The sequence below is a fragment of the Microtus ochrogaster genome, chromosome 5, assembly GCF_000317375.1.
Source record: "Microtus ochrogaster isolate Prairie Vole_2 chromosome 5, MicOch1.0, whole genome shotgun sequence".
NCBI classification, from domain to species: Eukaryota; Metazoa; Chordata; class Mammalia; order Rodentia; family Cricetidae; genus Microtus; species Microtus ochrogaster.
The window spans coordinates 62,476,316-62,492,305 of record NC_022012.1 but is presented as its reverse complement, the minus strand read 5'-3'; the positions used below and the strand labels follow the sequence as shown (position 1 = coordinate 62,492,305).

Here is a 15,990-nt window from a genome sequence, read left to right as displayed (position 1 = left end):
GAGGGAGAGAGGGAGAGAGGGAGAGAGGGAGAGAGGGAGGGATGGAGGACAGAAGGGAGCAGAGGCAGGAGGCAGGGAGGGAGGAAGGAAAGAGCATATGTCCCTTTTAAGATTGTACATTCTGAATTCTCCTATTCTCTACACCTTGGCCATCTATTGAAAATAGAAATTTCTCTGATGAGGGTTGAGAGACCCATTAATTTACACTGATAAATCATTAGGAATTGACTTAATATTATGTCTATCTAGCCCAATAACAGTAATAAGTTCTCTTCTATGGTCTATGATTTCTCTAGCCTAAAGTTCTTGACCCAGTAATAGTATCAGATATGGGTAACATGTTGTGGAGCAAGTATTAAATCCAACTAGAAAGTAGTTGGTTACTCCTATGACATTTGTGCCACTATTGCACTATGAGCATAATTTATCTGGCCAATCATCATTGTATCTCACAAGGTCCACAGTTGGCTAAGACTGATGATTACTTTTCACTTCCATTGATATGCATAGCACCTTTCAGAACTATGAAAGTTGTCCAGCAGGAATGAAGCTCCTATATTAGTAAAAGCTTAATTTCTTTATGCTCTAGTGTGTGATGCCTTCAGCAAGAGGATCATATCTTCATACCTTCAAGCACTAGAGAGTAATCAACAGCACAGGCAATAGCCCTTAAGGTTTGGAGGTCTTTGGAACCTCAATGACCAAAACTTCTATTGTTTTCATATTTTGTTAGCCTATGCTGTCTGTAGCAGTACTGTTGCCCTGATAAAAAGAGATTTGATCCATTTTAATTCTTTTATGGATGTATACAGAAGCCTCTGCAGGAAGTTTTCAAATAACTTTTTCAAAAAGTTGTTAGTATTATTTCTGTCTCTCAGAATTCTCTGCTTTTTCCTTTCTTCTCCTTTAACATTCCCTACTTCATAATCTCCTTTACCCCTTTATACCTATTCATCTTCCAAATTTTTATCACTGACTCCTACAGTTTTTGCTACAGGGAATTTTTCAAGATATCTAGTCCTAATCCACTTTCAAAGCTTGACAATTTATTATCATTAAAGTCATTCAAAAATATGTGGAATGAGTTTGAAGGCAATTATAAAAGGTTATAAAATATAATTAGCAAAGTAATTAGAACAAATGTCTGATCTCTTTAGGCAGTATCTTTCAACAGAAAAAATGATCACTTGCACCTATATGTGTCATGGTAGGTTTATAAACAGACAAAAAAGACAGTTCTCTACTGGAATGGATTGTAGAACATTTAGATAAAAAGCTACCCTGTCTCCTCATCTGCATTCACTTCCCAGTCCCTATATCTTCACTGTTATTCTGATGCTCTCATATCCTGACTCCAAAGTTTCTCATCAGTCATAGAACCACAGGACTCACTATTCATCAGAACCTTGTTTGCTTGTTTGTTTGTTTGTTTTTAACAGATTAAGGGATTACACAGATCTAAAACTATTCATCTTCACTAGTAGGTACCACATCTGGTAGAATTAGGATTTGAGCATGGAACATACTGAGTTCAGACAAATAGTGATGAAAGATAAGTTTCATCATTTCTTAATTTAATAGTTTACTTTTAAATTTTGAGATTCTAGTATAATTAGAATCTTCCCTTGCTTCCTTTAAACCCTCCCAACACCCATCCTTGTTCTGTTTCAAACTCAAGTTGTTACATGCATATATGTATATACATATTTGCTTCTAAATACAACCTGCCCGGTCGTATCATGTCACTTGTCTTTGTGTTTTCAGGGCTGACCATTTGGTATTGGATAACTAGTTGCTTGCTCTTCCTTGGAGAAGATTGTTCCCCCCACTCTCAGCAGTCCTTCCATAGGAATGATTGTCTGAAAACTTTTGTTTTCCAACTTTGCTTCTCTGCATCGCCAAGCAAAATTTGGAAAACTAATTATGGCAAGAGTCGCCTTTACAGTAATTATTCTTTTTCTTTTTTCCTAAAATTATGATTAGTCATGAGAAATAGTGAGGCGGGAACAGAGATTTTTATAAAAAGTTAACTCAGTTTAATTTCCCCAACATGGCGCTTCCCATCAGCTAGTCACCCTGTAGGTAAGAGAGAACTCCCTTTTAAGTTAGGAAAATAGCAGAGTACACAATGTCGTACTAGACAGATACCACCACAGTGCTGTACATATAATGTGCATGATCACAGGTAGCCACAGTCCAGAGAAGGATGCCATAAAATAAAAGGAAGAGTTACACTGAAGTCCTTCATTGCTGACTGCAATATCAAGAGGACGCTGTGTCACCTGATTCCACAGAGGCATGTGATTCAATTATTGAAATAATCCCAATGGAACTGAAAGCTTCTTCTAAGGCATAAGTGGGAATAGCACCTGGTCTTTTGAGAAGAGGGGTTATCTGGCTAATGGGTCACATCTATGTGTATGTAAAGGAAAGGCAAGTTACAGTTAGACACTGGAGGTTCTCCCAACTTACCAGATGACAAGCCACATATAATATTGAATATATTTGGAGTATTAGACTACACACGATCTTCATTATAGTAAGTCATAGAGAGAAGAGATACAAGAAATTTTATCCAGACTCTGCATAGAAGGCTAAGCACAGCAGGAAAGCTGTTTTATAGCTCTGTTCCCCTTCCCAGCAATGATTTTCCATGTACTTCTTACTGTCACTCTTTAGCCACAAAGAATCACTTGTGCTCCTTGAACTTTGTCTCTTTTATATTTTGCGGTATTGACTTGCTCTACATCTCAGTTCGCATAGAAATTTTTCTTCATTGTGAAGACCCAAATGTCTTTTCTTGACATCACAACGGTCCAAAATTTATTCATTTCCTGGTTAGGAATACATTTTGCATATCTTAAGAATACTGATGGTCTTAGAAATTAATCTTGTGTACTCTGTGTAGCTTGCAAACTTTATTGTGTCCTAGAAACTACATCTGTATTGATCCCGGCAATTGCCATTATATTCTGTTTCTGAGAAGGGCATAAAATATCTGATTGGTTTCAATAAAATTGACACAAGTTTTTAAAAAAATGAAAGAAAACTGAATCATGAGATGATGGCTCAGCAGTTAAATGCTTGCCACTCATGTATGAGAACCAGATTTAGATCCCTAAAACCCACAGAAATGCAGGGGGAGCCTAGAGGTCCCCTGTATTTCCAGTTTTAGGAGGTGGAGACAAAGAACTCACAAAGCAAACTCTCTAGCAATACTGGAGACCTCTGAATTTGATTGAGAAACTTAGCCTTAATTAATTAAAGTATAAAAGCAACAGCAGACTTCCCAACATTAATCTTGAACCTTCTGATGCATATGTGTGCCTTATTTTTTCAATTGTACTCTAGTCTACTAGGCCTTTTGTTCCATTGGGGTCAGTGGATCAATAAAGATATTTAGATTAGATTGAAGAACAAACTGAGGAAGAAATAGAATTAATAGATAAATGCATCAGATAAAGAATATTATCACAGTTTTCGCAGTAAAATACTATGGAGAAGAGATTTAAACTGTTTTAACCAACAAATGTTCATTACATATTACTATTCAACTCCTTTGCCATCAAAGGCTGTAGCATGTGATCAACACTCATGAAATAACTCTTTTCAGCCCAAACAAAATGAAGTCAATAGTTTGGTCTATAAAAAATTACTACAGGCAAACATAATTCTTATGTTACTTGAAATATTGAACTACAACTAATGAATGTCAAAATGATCTCCTAAAGCTATAAAAGACAATGAACATTGGCAAGAAAGCCTATGATTTTGAATCGTCTCATTGCCCATTCTATGTTAAATAGAAGGGCTTGGGGGCCAAAATGTGCTAAAATTTTACTAAAATTTATTTCTGTTAATTGACTATAATGAGTAGTTTGTCAAATGTATCATCTTGACTCACTCCTAATAGCCATAAAATATCATTTTTATTCCCTGATACAATATTTTATTAAACATACTTAAGCCTCCATTAGCAAAAGCCAAAGGAGCATGGGAAATATACAACCACAGTTTAAAGAACTGGGACCATTAAAAGTATATTCCCAGACTGGTAGTGGTGGCACAGGCCTTTAATCTCAGCACTCAAGAGGCAGAGGCAGAAGGATCTCTGTGAGTTCAAGGCCAGCCTGGTCTACAAGAGCTAGTTACAGGACAGCTCCAAAAACTATAAAGAAACCCTGTCTTGGAAAACCAACCCCCCCCAAAAAAGTATATTTTTGTCATGTGATGTGTTTATGAACTATTCAATCTGAGGAGCTCTCTCTTGGTGTCTTTAGTTCTGGAAGATTTAGTGGATTTGATCTGTTCTGCCCACACAGAAGGTAGTTGTGCTTTATTTTTTATTGTCTTGTTTGCATTTTTAGGTTTTACAAACTTACCACTAGTCTCAAACTCAGTACCTCAAAGCTTCCTTGCAGGAGGATTCACACCTGACTTTCCTTTCAATAAGAGCACTGAAGAATGGCCCTTCCCTAAATCGGTGCTCCTCTCCCTATAATATCCCTCCACCTCTCTCAGCATCACAAGGAATAGGGCTGTTTGTGAGCCTTGGCTTATTCAGTTCTTCTCAAAGTTAAATTGCTAGCAATTCCCTTTAATATTTTCTCATAAAAATAAAATATTATGTCATTCTCATTTTATGAGAATATAAATATATTCTAGCAACTAACAAAAAAAGTATTACAGAAAAGAATCCAAACTCATTACCACTTGCTCAGTATTTCAGTGAACATGCTTGCTCTTATTGCTGGGAATGGATCAGAACAAGCCTGAGAAACACTGGATGGAGTCTGAGCTGAAGGTCAATTACACACCCTAGTTGTGCTGCTTTGGGGGACTTTATGAGACTTTGCTGATTGCCAAATTCTTTGGTGAGTTATGACGGTAATAAAGATAGCATCATATCCTCAAGTTTTCAATACAGAAACTATCACAACTGTCTTGTCCAGTTGATAAAGGTCACAAAATCTAAAATAATCCCTTCTAGCAGAAGGTTTTTTTGTGACTATTGAATGAAAGTACAGTAGATAGATCTTATTCTGTCCTACCACCCAGCCGAACTCTATAGATCCTTCCCCAAGGTTTAGCCAAATGAATCCTCCTGATACTTTCTCTATGCACCTTCTCCAGCTTCCAAGATCCAGCCCTTGTGCTACATCAAGTGCCTTAGTCTAATCCTATCAACACTGCCTATACAACAACCAATCTCTAAGCTTCCTCCAGGACTTCTCAGCCTGCCTCCTGCTAACAGGACCCTCCCACACTGCATCCACCTTTCCACTCAGACAGATCCTGCATATTCTTCTCCAGGGTTTAGCCAGGTGAGTCTACCTGAACCTTCCCACCATGCACCCTCAACAAAACCAGCTCTATTCCCAAACTCCAAACTTGAATGTGGATGCACATCCTGCACATCAACACAGTCTCTTGTGTCCACCTGACTTTATTCCACCTACACCATATCCAAATCTGGGATTGGTGAGTAAAATGAGAAAAGATAGTATTTGAAAATAAATTAATTAATTAAAAATAAAAAATAAAGTCATGCACGTCAGTGTGAAAAACAAACAAACAAAAACAGGAAAACAAATGATGTCAGGTGTGGGAAGTCCTTTTGTCTATGCGCTGCTTTTATTGGTTAAAGAATAAAGCTGTTTCAGCCAGTGGTTTGGCAGAATAGGGCAAGGTGAGAATTCCAAGCAGATAGAGGAGGAGAGAGTAGGCAGAGGAAAAGAGAAGTCATGTAGCTATGGCAAAAGACATTCACCAGATCCTGGACAGAACCTTACCGGTAGGCCACAACCACATGGCGATCCACAGATTAATAGAAATGGGTTAATTCAAGATGTAAGAGCTAGCTAGGAATACACTAGAGTCACTGACCAAGCAATATTGCAAATAATGCAGTTTCTGTGTGGTTATTTTGGGTCTCCACCAACAGATGTCTCTGTAGTACAGGTCACATCCTAAATTAACAATCAGATTATTTTTTGAACCACAGAATTCTTAAAAACATTGACTAAAAAATTATATTAATCGGGTTGTAATTGCTACCCATCCTTTAAAATATTAAACAATGTAAGGTAAATTGATTTGACAATGGGCCAAACTAAATCTCTGCCTTTCTATTTTTATCCATGCTTCCATTGTGATCTTCAGAATAACTATTTTGTACCCTTTTGCTATGGTAAAATATTTTAACTTTACATTTGAACAACTATTCCTATAATTTTACTTCATTTATATAAAATTGAACTGCTGTGGAATCTGGCAAAGAAACAAATTTTTATAAATTCAATGTGTCTTTAAAATGGAACATAGTAATAGCATTTATTGGGAAAATTGTATCTAACACTAGACAAAGATGCTATCCTTATAGATACTTAGAAAGTCAAGAATAGACAATATGAGCTTCCTTCAAGGAAAAAAAGTATCTTTCTGTAGAAAACATTATTCTCTTATAACACAATAAACTGCATATAATTTACATCATATGATAAGTCTACCCTTTTTATTTCCTTAAAGCAATTCCATAGTAAAAATTGATGATTTATTAATTTTGATTATTAGTATGTTACAACAATTTTACTTATTGCTCTCAGACTTAAGTGATTAAAAAACTGGAAATATCTCAAACACTTTCTGAAATAGACAATAGCACACACTGTGACTAAAGTTAATGTCTATAACAAAGTCACTTGTCTAGAGATGTCATTCTTAACCTGTTCTATAGATCATGGTATCCCATGATAATGTCTGTCAGAGAGAAAGTGATTACTGACAGGTGCTTAAACCAAAGAGGTTGGAGTTGCCTCATTAAAATATAGTATCTCACACTTATCTTTTTCCATTTAATCATGGTAGAAGATTGAGCTAAAAACACTTCTTTCATAAATGCTTATGGGGAAAATGCTAGAAATGGAATAGGGTATAAATTTAAGTTTTGATGAGACAAGTTAAGAAACCTTATGTTGCCTGCCAACAAAATGTGTCCTTTCAAAACTGAATGAAAATGGGTTTCATCCAGAAGTAATGGAGCTGAAACTAATCCCATAATTTACTGATAGCTTAGCATCTCACTACAAAAGATGGCTGAGTTCTAATTTGCTGAAAATCTTGTTTTTAAAATAACTTTATTTTCCAAAAATAATTCTATTTGCTAATTACACAATATGCTAGGCATAAAAATCTACTGTGCATATAATTATCTTGAGAGAGGGTTAGCTACTGAAGCATGTAAGACTTGAGTTATATATGTGTGTTCTGTTGTCAAGGCAACTCACAGTGTAGCTCCCAAACAATGTTGTAATGATTCTCCCAGATCAGCCTTCCAGCTGTGTTCTATGTGACGACAAGAAATTGAGACAAACTTCCATGATTGAAAATATTCCATTCTGTAAGTTGTATATATATATGTGTGTGTGTGTGTGTGTGTGTGTGTGTGTATGTAAGTATGTATATATATTATATAATATATATTATAAAATATATATATTTGAAATTTTTTAATTGAAATTATCCTGTACAGAGAATAATATTCACCCCAGAAGTTATAGGTTTAAATAAAAAGGTGCCAGGGTATGGGATACCTTCCCTAGGGTTGTTAGTTAGAGGAGTGCCAGAGACCACCCAAACAATGCAGGCGATGTCAATTGCTCTTGGCCATCCTCCAGAGCTTGAAGGTAAGACCCTGTTGCTGAAGATACTACCCTGCTGGTCACAGGACATTACGAAATTAAGTTGATACTAAAAAGAAAGTTTCTTCCCTGTTAGATAGCTTTCAAAATACTAGACAGTAGTGTCTAGGCTTCAAGAGAGGCAGATCATCAACAGTCTTACATGGCTATTAACTCTGGGAGCTATAAGAACATAATTTCTGATATGAGATGATATCTCCAAGGGAGCAATATTGGCATGACTGTTATGAGGGTAGCCAATGACTTTCTGATTGGATTTAAGCCCCACTCTATGGGAAGAAACCGACGCACGTTGCTGTAAATTTGGCCAAGAACTCATGGTTTTGGAGATCATGGCCCTGCGATACCTACTATTATTATTCTGCTAAATGTACACAGTGCCTAATTGTCCTCATTATCTAAATTTTGCTGTGCAGTGAACAGAAGTGTACACAAAACCTTACAACTGGTCAAAGAGAATAAATATCTTCAAAGTGCTTAGCCAAAGTGAGACAACTCTGGGGATCAGGGATCATTGCATTGGAGGGAGAGGCAATATTGTGAGAGCCAGAGGTCAGGAAGGACCATGGCACACAATGTCTTCTGGACGAGACAGAGCTGTTGCTCTCGTGAACTCAAAGCATCTGAGATTTCATGCACAAGTCCTGCATGTGCTCAAGGCAGTCAATGTTCTAACACAAAGAGGAAAAGCATCTTGTAAGCCTCACCCCAACCAAAATAAATGAGTTTTTAAATGTTACATTCTTAATTTTCTCACTCAATTAAGAAGTAAATTCTTTGACTTCAATGTCATGAGTTAGGCTGTCTAAATAGTTGGGTTCAAAGAAATAAATTAACAGATTTATTTCTTAACTACAACACTGAAAAAAGCAATGCACTATCATCTTAGATGTTGTTGGAAATGAACATAACTTCACAGGAAATGTTTGTTGTACGGAAGATGTCCTTTGGTCGGACACTGTCTAACAATCATGAGACCCTGAGTTAAGTCTCCATTGACAAGAAGGAAAGTCACAAAGGAGAAGGAAAAAGAGAAAAAATAGAAAAGAAAAGCAAGGGGATTTAATTATTATTTAAAAATAATTGTCTGGTTTAAAACACACAATAAGAAAAAATAATTAAAAAGTATGTAAAGTTACAATTTCCCTGCTCCATTTTTCTCCTGTTCCAGCAATGCAATTATTTGGTGCTTATATATGACCTGGTGGGCTCCATCTCTGAGCATGACAATATTGGAGAAAGACTCAGAGAAAACTATCTCATTTTTTTATTCTTTGTTAAGGTCCTTTTTGTCTCCAAGATATTAGATCCCTTGCACATGAAAATCAGAAGGGACAAGTGACTACTATAGAGGGTGTACTCTGGAGGTTTTGTTGTTGTTCATGGGAGACCCTTTTGTCTAAAGGGAGGAAGATTGGTGGTATTGTATAAATAAATCCTAGGGATCACTGGTGTCAATTTTTCAAAATGTAGAATTATAAATGATCTGAAAATGAAAAAAATCATTGTCCAGGTACATGCCTTTAATCCCAGCCTCTTGAGTACTCCTCCTTAGAGAAGCATTATTTTAAATCATGTGTCACAACATGTACATCTTATTGTACCAAGTTAAAAATACTAATTTTCTTATATAATTTTATATTTAAAATAAAAAAAACACAAGATTTATCTCATATGAACTGCACTGATTGAATATGTATCAATATCCCCACACGCCTTTGTTATATAGGTTTTTGATAAAGCTGGAAGTTAATGAATTTTTTTCTTTAATATCCAACAGATATTATATCCTCTATAAAATAGTTCATTCAGAGATAAGAAAGCTAGAAAGTCAGAGGTTCTAAAATAAACATGACTTGGAGCCATGTCTCACACAGTACCAGGAAGCATTAACTATCGGTTTTCTGCACAGAATGTTACTAACACAGGAGAAGGCAGCCCCTCCTTCTCCAAGGGAGTGTGTCAGAGTTAAAGGACACAGCAAGCTGCATGTCTTCTTCGCCTCACTGCAAGGGACAATGTCTCCCAGATCTCTGATGGCAGACACTTGTGTTCAGATTTCTTTAAAAATCTGAAACTGGCAGAGTTTCTGTATCCCTATAAACACTGCCCCATGACTCACAATGACAGCCCCAGACAGTGACATAAGATGCAACTGAGAAGAATTGCCTCCCATGCACTTCTAAGACTTTAATCTTATTTTAACTTTTCTTAAACTATAAAAGGTAGAAAGTCAGGAAAGGAGCTAGAGACCAACTCTCAGATGTTTCTCCAGCAGATGGCCAGGCAGATCTATGCATTTGTACATATGGAACTTTTGACCACATGTGGATGGTTTGGAATTATTAACAGAGACACAATCTATAGGAAATATCACCTACTTAATATTGACCTTATGATGCTAAGCATTTCCCACATAGTTCCTACTGTAGTTGTTGTTGTTGTTGTTGTTGTTGTTGTTGTTGTTGTTGTTGTTGTTTTGGTATGGTTTGTTTGGGGATGTTTTCTGCTGTTTTTGTTGTGTTTTGTTTGGGTTGGGCGGGGGGGGGGGGTTCAAAACAGGGTTTCTCTGTATTACAGCTCTGGCTGAACTGGAACTCACTTTGTGGACCAGTCTGCTTCAAACTCATAGAGATCTACCTGCCTTTGCCTCCCAAGTGCTGGAATTAAAAGTGTGCACCCCCTGGCTCATAGCTCCTATTTTTTAGACGTCTTACAAAGGTTTTCATTTTCTGGGTCATGCTAAGAGACTAAGAATGCAGATTCATAAACCTGTTTATATCAGAATATCACCTGGCTGACAAACAATTAATATTTGACAAATGGCGGCAACAGTATTTGAAGCACTATCATTAACCTTGTAAAAGAAAATAGACTTAATGCAATAACTGCTAAATATCCTAAATAAACCACCATAAAATAACATATGACATCAATAATTTTTCACACTTGGTTAACAATTTGATTCTGATGTGAATCCTTCATGTAATTTTGTTGGCACATATGTGATATGTGATTAATGTATTAAAATATACATATCATTATGTCATTTTATAATTGGTGATGTTTAAAAGCAAAGCAAAGCTACCTAGATTCATACGAAAGCTACGGTTTTTTTTTTTAAATCACTAGGGGTGATCTCTAATCTCCCTGTTACTCAGTAGGGTGTAGAGATAGAACAAGTGGTTAACAGGAATGGATGAAGAGCTTTAGCTGGTGGTAGAGTCTATGTTGCTACAGTAGACACTTGAATATTATATCTGGGTAAGTTTATAACATAATAAATGAAGTTGATATTAATCAAATCTTGACCAATCAATGACTGTGGCAGGTAGTTGTGCACATATCTCATTTCACCTTGACTTTGATTTATGCAAACAGAGGAAAAAATGCCCAAACATAACAGATTTTAAATTTCCAAAGAAGGAAGTTCTAGTGAATTCTAAATCAAAACTCCAAGTCTTCTTGACAGTGGACAAGACATCTGAGATCATATGTGATGCAAAGGATGTCAGTCATCATGACCACGATGCTTTTGTCCCAGTATCCTAATCTAGGAGCAGTTTTTCTTTTAGTAAAAACATGCATTTTCCCATTAGAAATTGGATACATAGAACAAAACTATACTAGATGCTAGAAACATAAAAATCACTGTTTCAAAGCCAACACTGACCTTCTGTTCCAAGAGCAATGTGTTTGTAGGGATTGCTGCAAAAGCCTTGTAGCTTGACTTGGTCTTGTATTGCTACAATGGGTAATCAAAAAGCAAAAGTAGAGGTGAAAAAGGAGAAGAATATGACATAACTGTAGGTACTTCTATCAAGTTAAATGACACATTAGGTGAAAAGAGGGGTTATTGTCCGCAACTTGTTTTTGAAAAGAAATTAGTCCATCACATTAATATTTTGTTAGATTGATAAGAAACACATGATAACATGTTAGCTTACAGATCCTGAACAGTTTACATATTGTTTAGTTTTATAACTTAAATTATCCATTCCTACAAATTTCTAGACAAATTTCCCAGTAACTGCATTATATCAGAGAATTATAATTCTATAATGATTTAGGAGTTGGATTCTTAGGCTAATATATAGCCATTATTGGTAAATATGCCTATAAATTTAATTGCATTCCTGATACATATTTGCATCATTCATAAAAATGAGATTTTACTACTCAAAATTTACTAACAGTTTTAAGTTGGTTTAAGTTGAATTTTTTAGGCAAGGTCTCTCTACATAGCCAAAGATAGGCTTGACCTCCATATATAGCCCAAGCTGGCCTGAAATTCATGATCTTCCTGCTTCCCCCTCCCAATTGGTGGAATTGTTGGATAGAGCTGTATACCTGTCTAACAGCAGTTTTTAACACAGCAGTTTGCCCAATAACTATGCAATATCTGAAATTTGACACCATAGTTGAAATAAAACCAAATCTCATGGTCCTAATCTCACTTTTCATACTATCAAACCTTCTGTTTTCTATTGCAGCTACATTAACAAAGGAAATTAAAAACATCCTGAGTTTTAAGTCAAACAGAGCTATGTGAGTTGCTTGGGAGAGCCTAAAGATCAATGAAGCTGTAGAAATTTAGATAAGATAAAATCCAATATTAAAAGCCCTGGTTTGGTATTATTTTGGGTCTTGAGTTGATTAGCTAATTTCAAGACTCCTATTATACCCAATTCCCTGCCTGAGGCAGCTTCTCAGTGGCTCACAGCCATCAGGGAAATGGCACAGCACTCCAAACCTTAGCTCCTTAAAAAGCAAAAGAAAGTGTTAACCAATGAAAACTGGGGTTGTCAAAAGATAAAATCTAAGAGGAAATAGAACATATAATTACAGAGAGGTAAAAGACTATAGTGTGAGGATTAATTGGGAAGGGGGATGGAAGAAAGGAGTGAGTGAGGGAATATGGGAGGGGCAATTAGCACTAAGTGGTGCCCAACTTCCATCTACAACTAAGGGCTATTTGAGAGGCCATATGCAAACCTACTATGGGAAAGTCTTCTTTATATATCTATATGAGAAAGAAATCTAAGTAGAGTAAGTAAATAATGGGGAGACATCGCCCCAACTAGATATCTTTACCACAAAGATAAACCTCCAGTGCCAGGAATGAGTTACATCTTGTTGAGTCATTGACCAAAAGGCCCCTATAAGAAGCCCCAAACATCCCAGGCTAATGCCACAGCTATTGGTTGCTCTTCTCAAACTGGTGATTTATGTCATCCTATTGCTGATGACAGCACTTACTCATCTCCTTGAATACAGAAATTTGATCTGTTGCCTATCTAGAGCCTTCACCTCTACTGAAAAGTGTTTATAGTACTAGAAAGTATTCAGCACACCACGGAGAATGGTAACCATCACAACCCAGCAACCAACCCTATGAATTAAAATGGTGATCTGCCTACAAGATATACTGCTGCAATCATAGCACAAACATTGTGGGAACAATCGATGAGTGTCTGATTAGATTTAAGGCCACAAACTTTGGACTGTAAGCCATGGTCCTAGAGGAACACCAAATACTAGTGCTCTGCTAAAGAAACACAGCAATAAAATGACTTATAGTGGCATTCTGCTTAGTGGTTCACTCCGCCATTGTCAGAGATGTTGTCTCTTGCAGTGGATGGGAACCAATACAGACACCCATAACTGGGCAACATACAGAGACAAAGATTTTGGAATACTCAGTGCTAAGTGGGAGTTCTTCATCAAATCCTTCCTCTTAAGGTTCACGAAACTATACGGAACAAGTGAAAAGATTCTAAGAGCTAGATGGGATGGATGACTCCAAGGAAACAGGATACTCCAGACACGACAGAACTGCTATACATAGGAACTCAAAAAGCCTGTAGAAGCAGGTACAGGGCCTATACGGGTTCGAGCTAGACATAGTTACAGGGCTAAGATGGGGAAAGGAACACAGGCTCCCAACCATAACCGAAAAGCTATCTGCAATTGAGATCTGCTTTTAAAGAGTGTTTTCTCCAATAGACTCTCACTAGGTATATTAAACAAACTTTAGAGTAGGGCCCATGCCCATCAGTAGATGACCAACACAAAACAAAGCCAGTGGTACTTTTGTAGCTATGTTGTCTCAAATTTCTTTGTTTAGGAAAATTTTTTGTCTTATCGGTCTTTTGCTTGTATATTGTGGTTTCCGATTTTGCGGGTTTGTGGATTTTGTTTCTTGTGGGTTTTTTGGTTGTTAGTTAGTTGGTTTCTTGTTTGCCTATATGTTTTTTAAATAAAGAGAGAAAGGGTCTGTAGAGTTGCGTAGGTAGGGAGGTAAAGAGGATCTACAAGGAGTTGAAGAGGGGGAAATGTGTGATCAGAACATACTGTACGAAAAATTTTTTCAATTAGCAACAAAAAAAACTTGAATTTTTTTTGGGATGTAATTATAATAAACTTGGTTAAACTTGTTTGACGGGGCTGAATCTAGCACATCCATTTTCCTAAGAAGGGACTGGGGAGAATGAATGCTTTAGTGACATAGAGGAAGAACAGCAGTGCACAGTTGAAAGTCAGAAACACTCCCGTTTCCTGTTCTGTTTTCTTCTTTTCCTTTCTGTCTATTATATTAGATATAGTGAAATTAGCAACCCAAGGCCAGGATGTCAGGAAGCTACTGTAGCCTGTCTATCACAACTCTCACTTACACATACTCAGATGCAAACAAATGCACTTATTTACATGCATACACAGATTCCTGTCTATTCATGCATATATCCAACCTCTCCTACAGAAAAGCAAATTCAACAACATACACACAGAGACCCCTGCATCTGAGCACTTCTCTCATTAGGGAATAGACTCTGCTTATTTACCTGCTACTACTTTCTTTTCTCCAGATGACTCTTTGCTATAAGAAGCAACAGCATTTCAATCTTCTGTAAGCCTCCCAGCTCCCCTGCATCCTGTACTTTCACCCCCTCCTACGCATGAGAAACAATTTCTAGAGGATACCTGAGGTCACTTACAGTCCTAGCGTCTTCATTGATCCTTCAATGCTGTCACCTCTAGACAGCAATGTGTCTGGGTAAGGATTTAGAATGAAATGCAATTTCTTTATGAATATTTACATAAATTTATAGAACCCTGCAACTGAAGACTCATCAAGAAAATTTGCAGTCAAATGATGTATCCAAGACTTGAGTATTATTTCTATTCAATTTCATCTTAGAGAATTGTGTTCTCATTTTAAACTGTGGAGATGAATTTTTATATTCTTTCATGAGTCATTTTTGCTAGATGTATTATCTTTATCATTATGCAAGACATACATCAAAGATGGAAATCTCTAAGTACTAAGTTCTTCCAATGTGGTAGACACTAGAACATCTTGTCAATATTATTAGATATAGAGTTCAACTAATGAATTTATTCAACAATTGCCTATTGAGTAACTACTCTGAGGCATTCGGTGCTCATTTTAGCCATGTGCCTTTCCCAGATTTTCAATCTGAAAAATCATGCTTGTTGTGGTTTGAAAGAAAATGGCCCCTGAAGAGAGTGGGATGATTAGAAGATATGGCTTTGTTGGAGGAAGTGTGTCACTGTGGAGGCAGACTTTGAGGTCCTATATATGTTCAAGCCACACTCAGTGAGACAGACTGTTTCCTGTTGCTTTTGGCTCAAGATGTAAGAATTCTAAGTTCCTTCTCCAGCAGCATGTGTGCCTGTGTGCTGCCTTGCTTCTCACCATGATCATAATGGACTAAACCTCTGAAAGCCACCCAAATTAAATGTTTTCCTTTATAAGAGTTGTCATGGGGAGCAGAGAAAAATATACAGCTCAATAAAAATCAATAAAAAATAAAACAAAAGAGTTGTCATGGTCATGGTGTCACTTCACAATAGAAATTCTACCTAAGTAATTATTTCCATAAAAGATGCTTTCAAACTCAGCATCTTTTCTCTGAGTGTCCTTAATATTTTTTGATTTCAACATGGAGTTTTATTCTAATTTGTAACATAATTCTTTCCAGCATTGCAAGGCTTCCAGGTGCTATGCAAAACCCATTGATTTCCTTCTTTGGTATAAATTTGAACTCTTCTAGAGAATATCATTTGACATAACTTAAATTATATTACAGGAATCACCATCAGCAGGGCCAGAGATGTGGTTTAGTGGCTAAAGTGACTGCGAATTTCACAGGGTCTGAGTTCGATCCCCCCAAACCTGATGGAGGAAGGTCATTGGTTAATTAAATAAAGAAGCTGCTTGCCCTGATAGGTTAAAACAGGAGGGAGGAGTAAACAGAGCAGAATGCTG

General features: G+C 36.7%; 1 protein-coding gene across 4 annotated transcripts in view; it reads right to left on the bottom strand.

Annotated features, from left to right (window-relative positions):
* The window catches only part of Mlip (muscular LMNA interacting protein), a 256,970-nt gene that overhangs the window by 91,586 nt on the left and 149,394 nt on the right, over positions 1–15,990 (bottom strand). For all 4 annotated transcript variants that reach the window (XM_005347604.2, XM_013346338.1, XM_026778907.1 and 1 more), the window contains one exon: positions 11,374–11,445. In XM_005347604.2, coding sequence (XP_005347661.2) covers positions 11,374–11,445 — 72 coding nt within the window. The remainder of the gene's footprint in view (positions 1–11,373; positions 11,446–15,990) is intronic.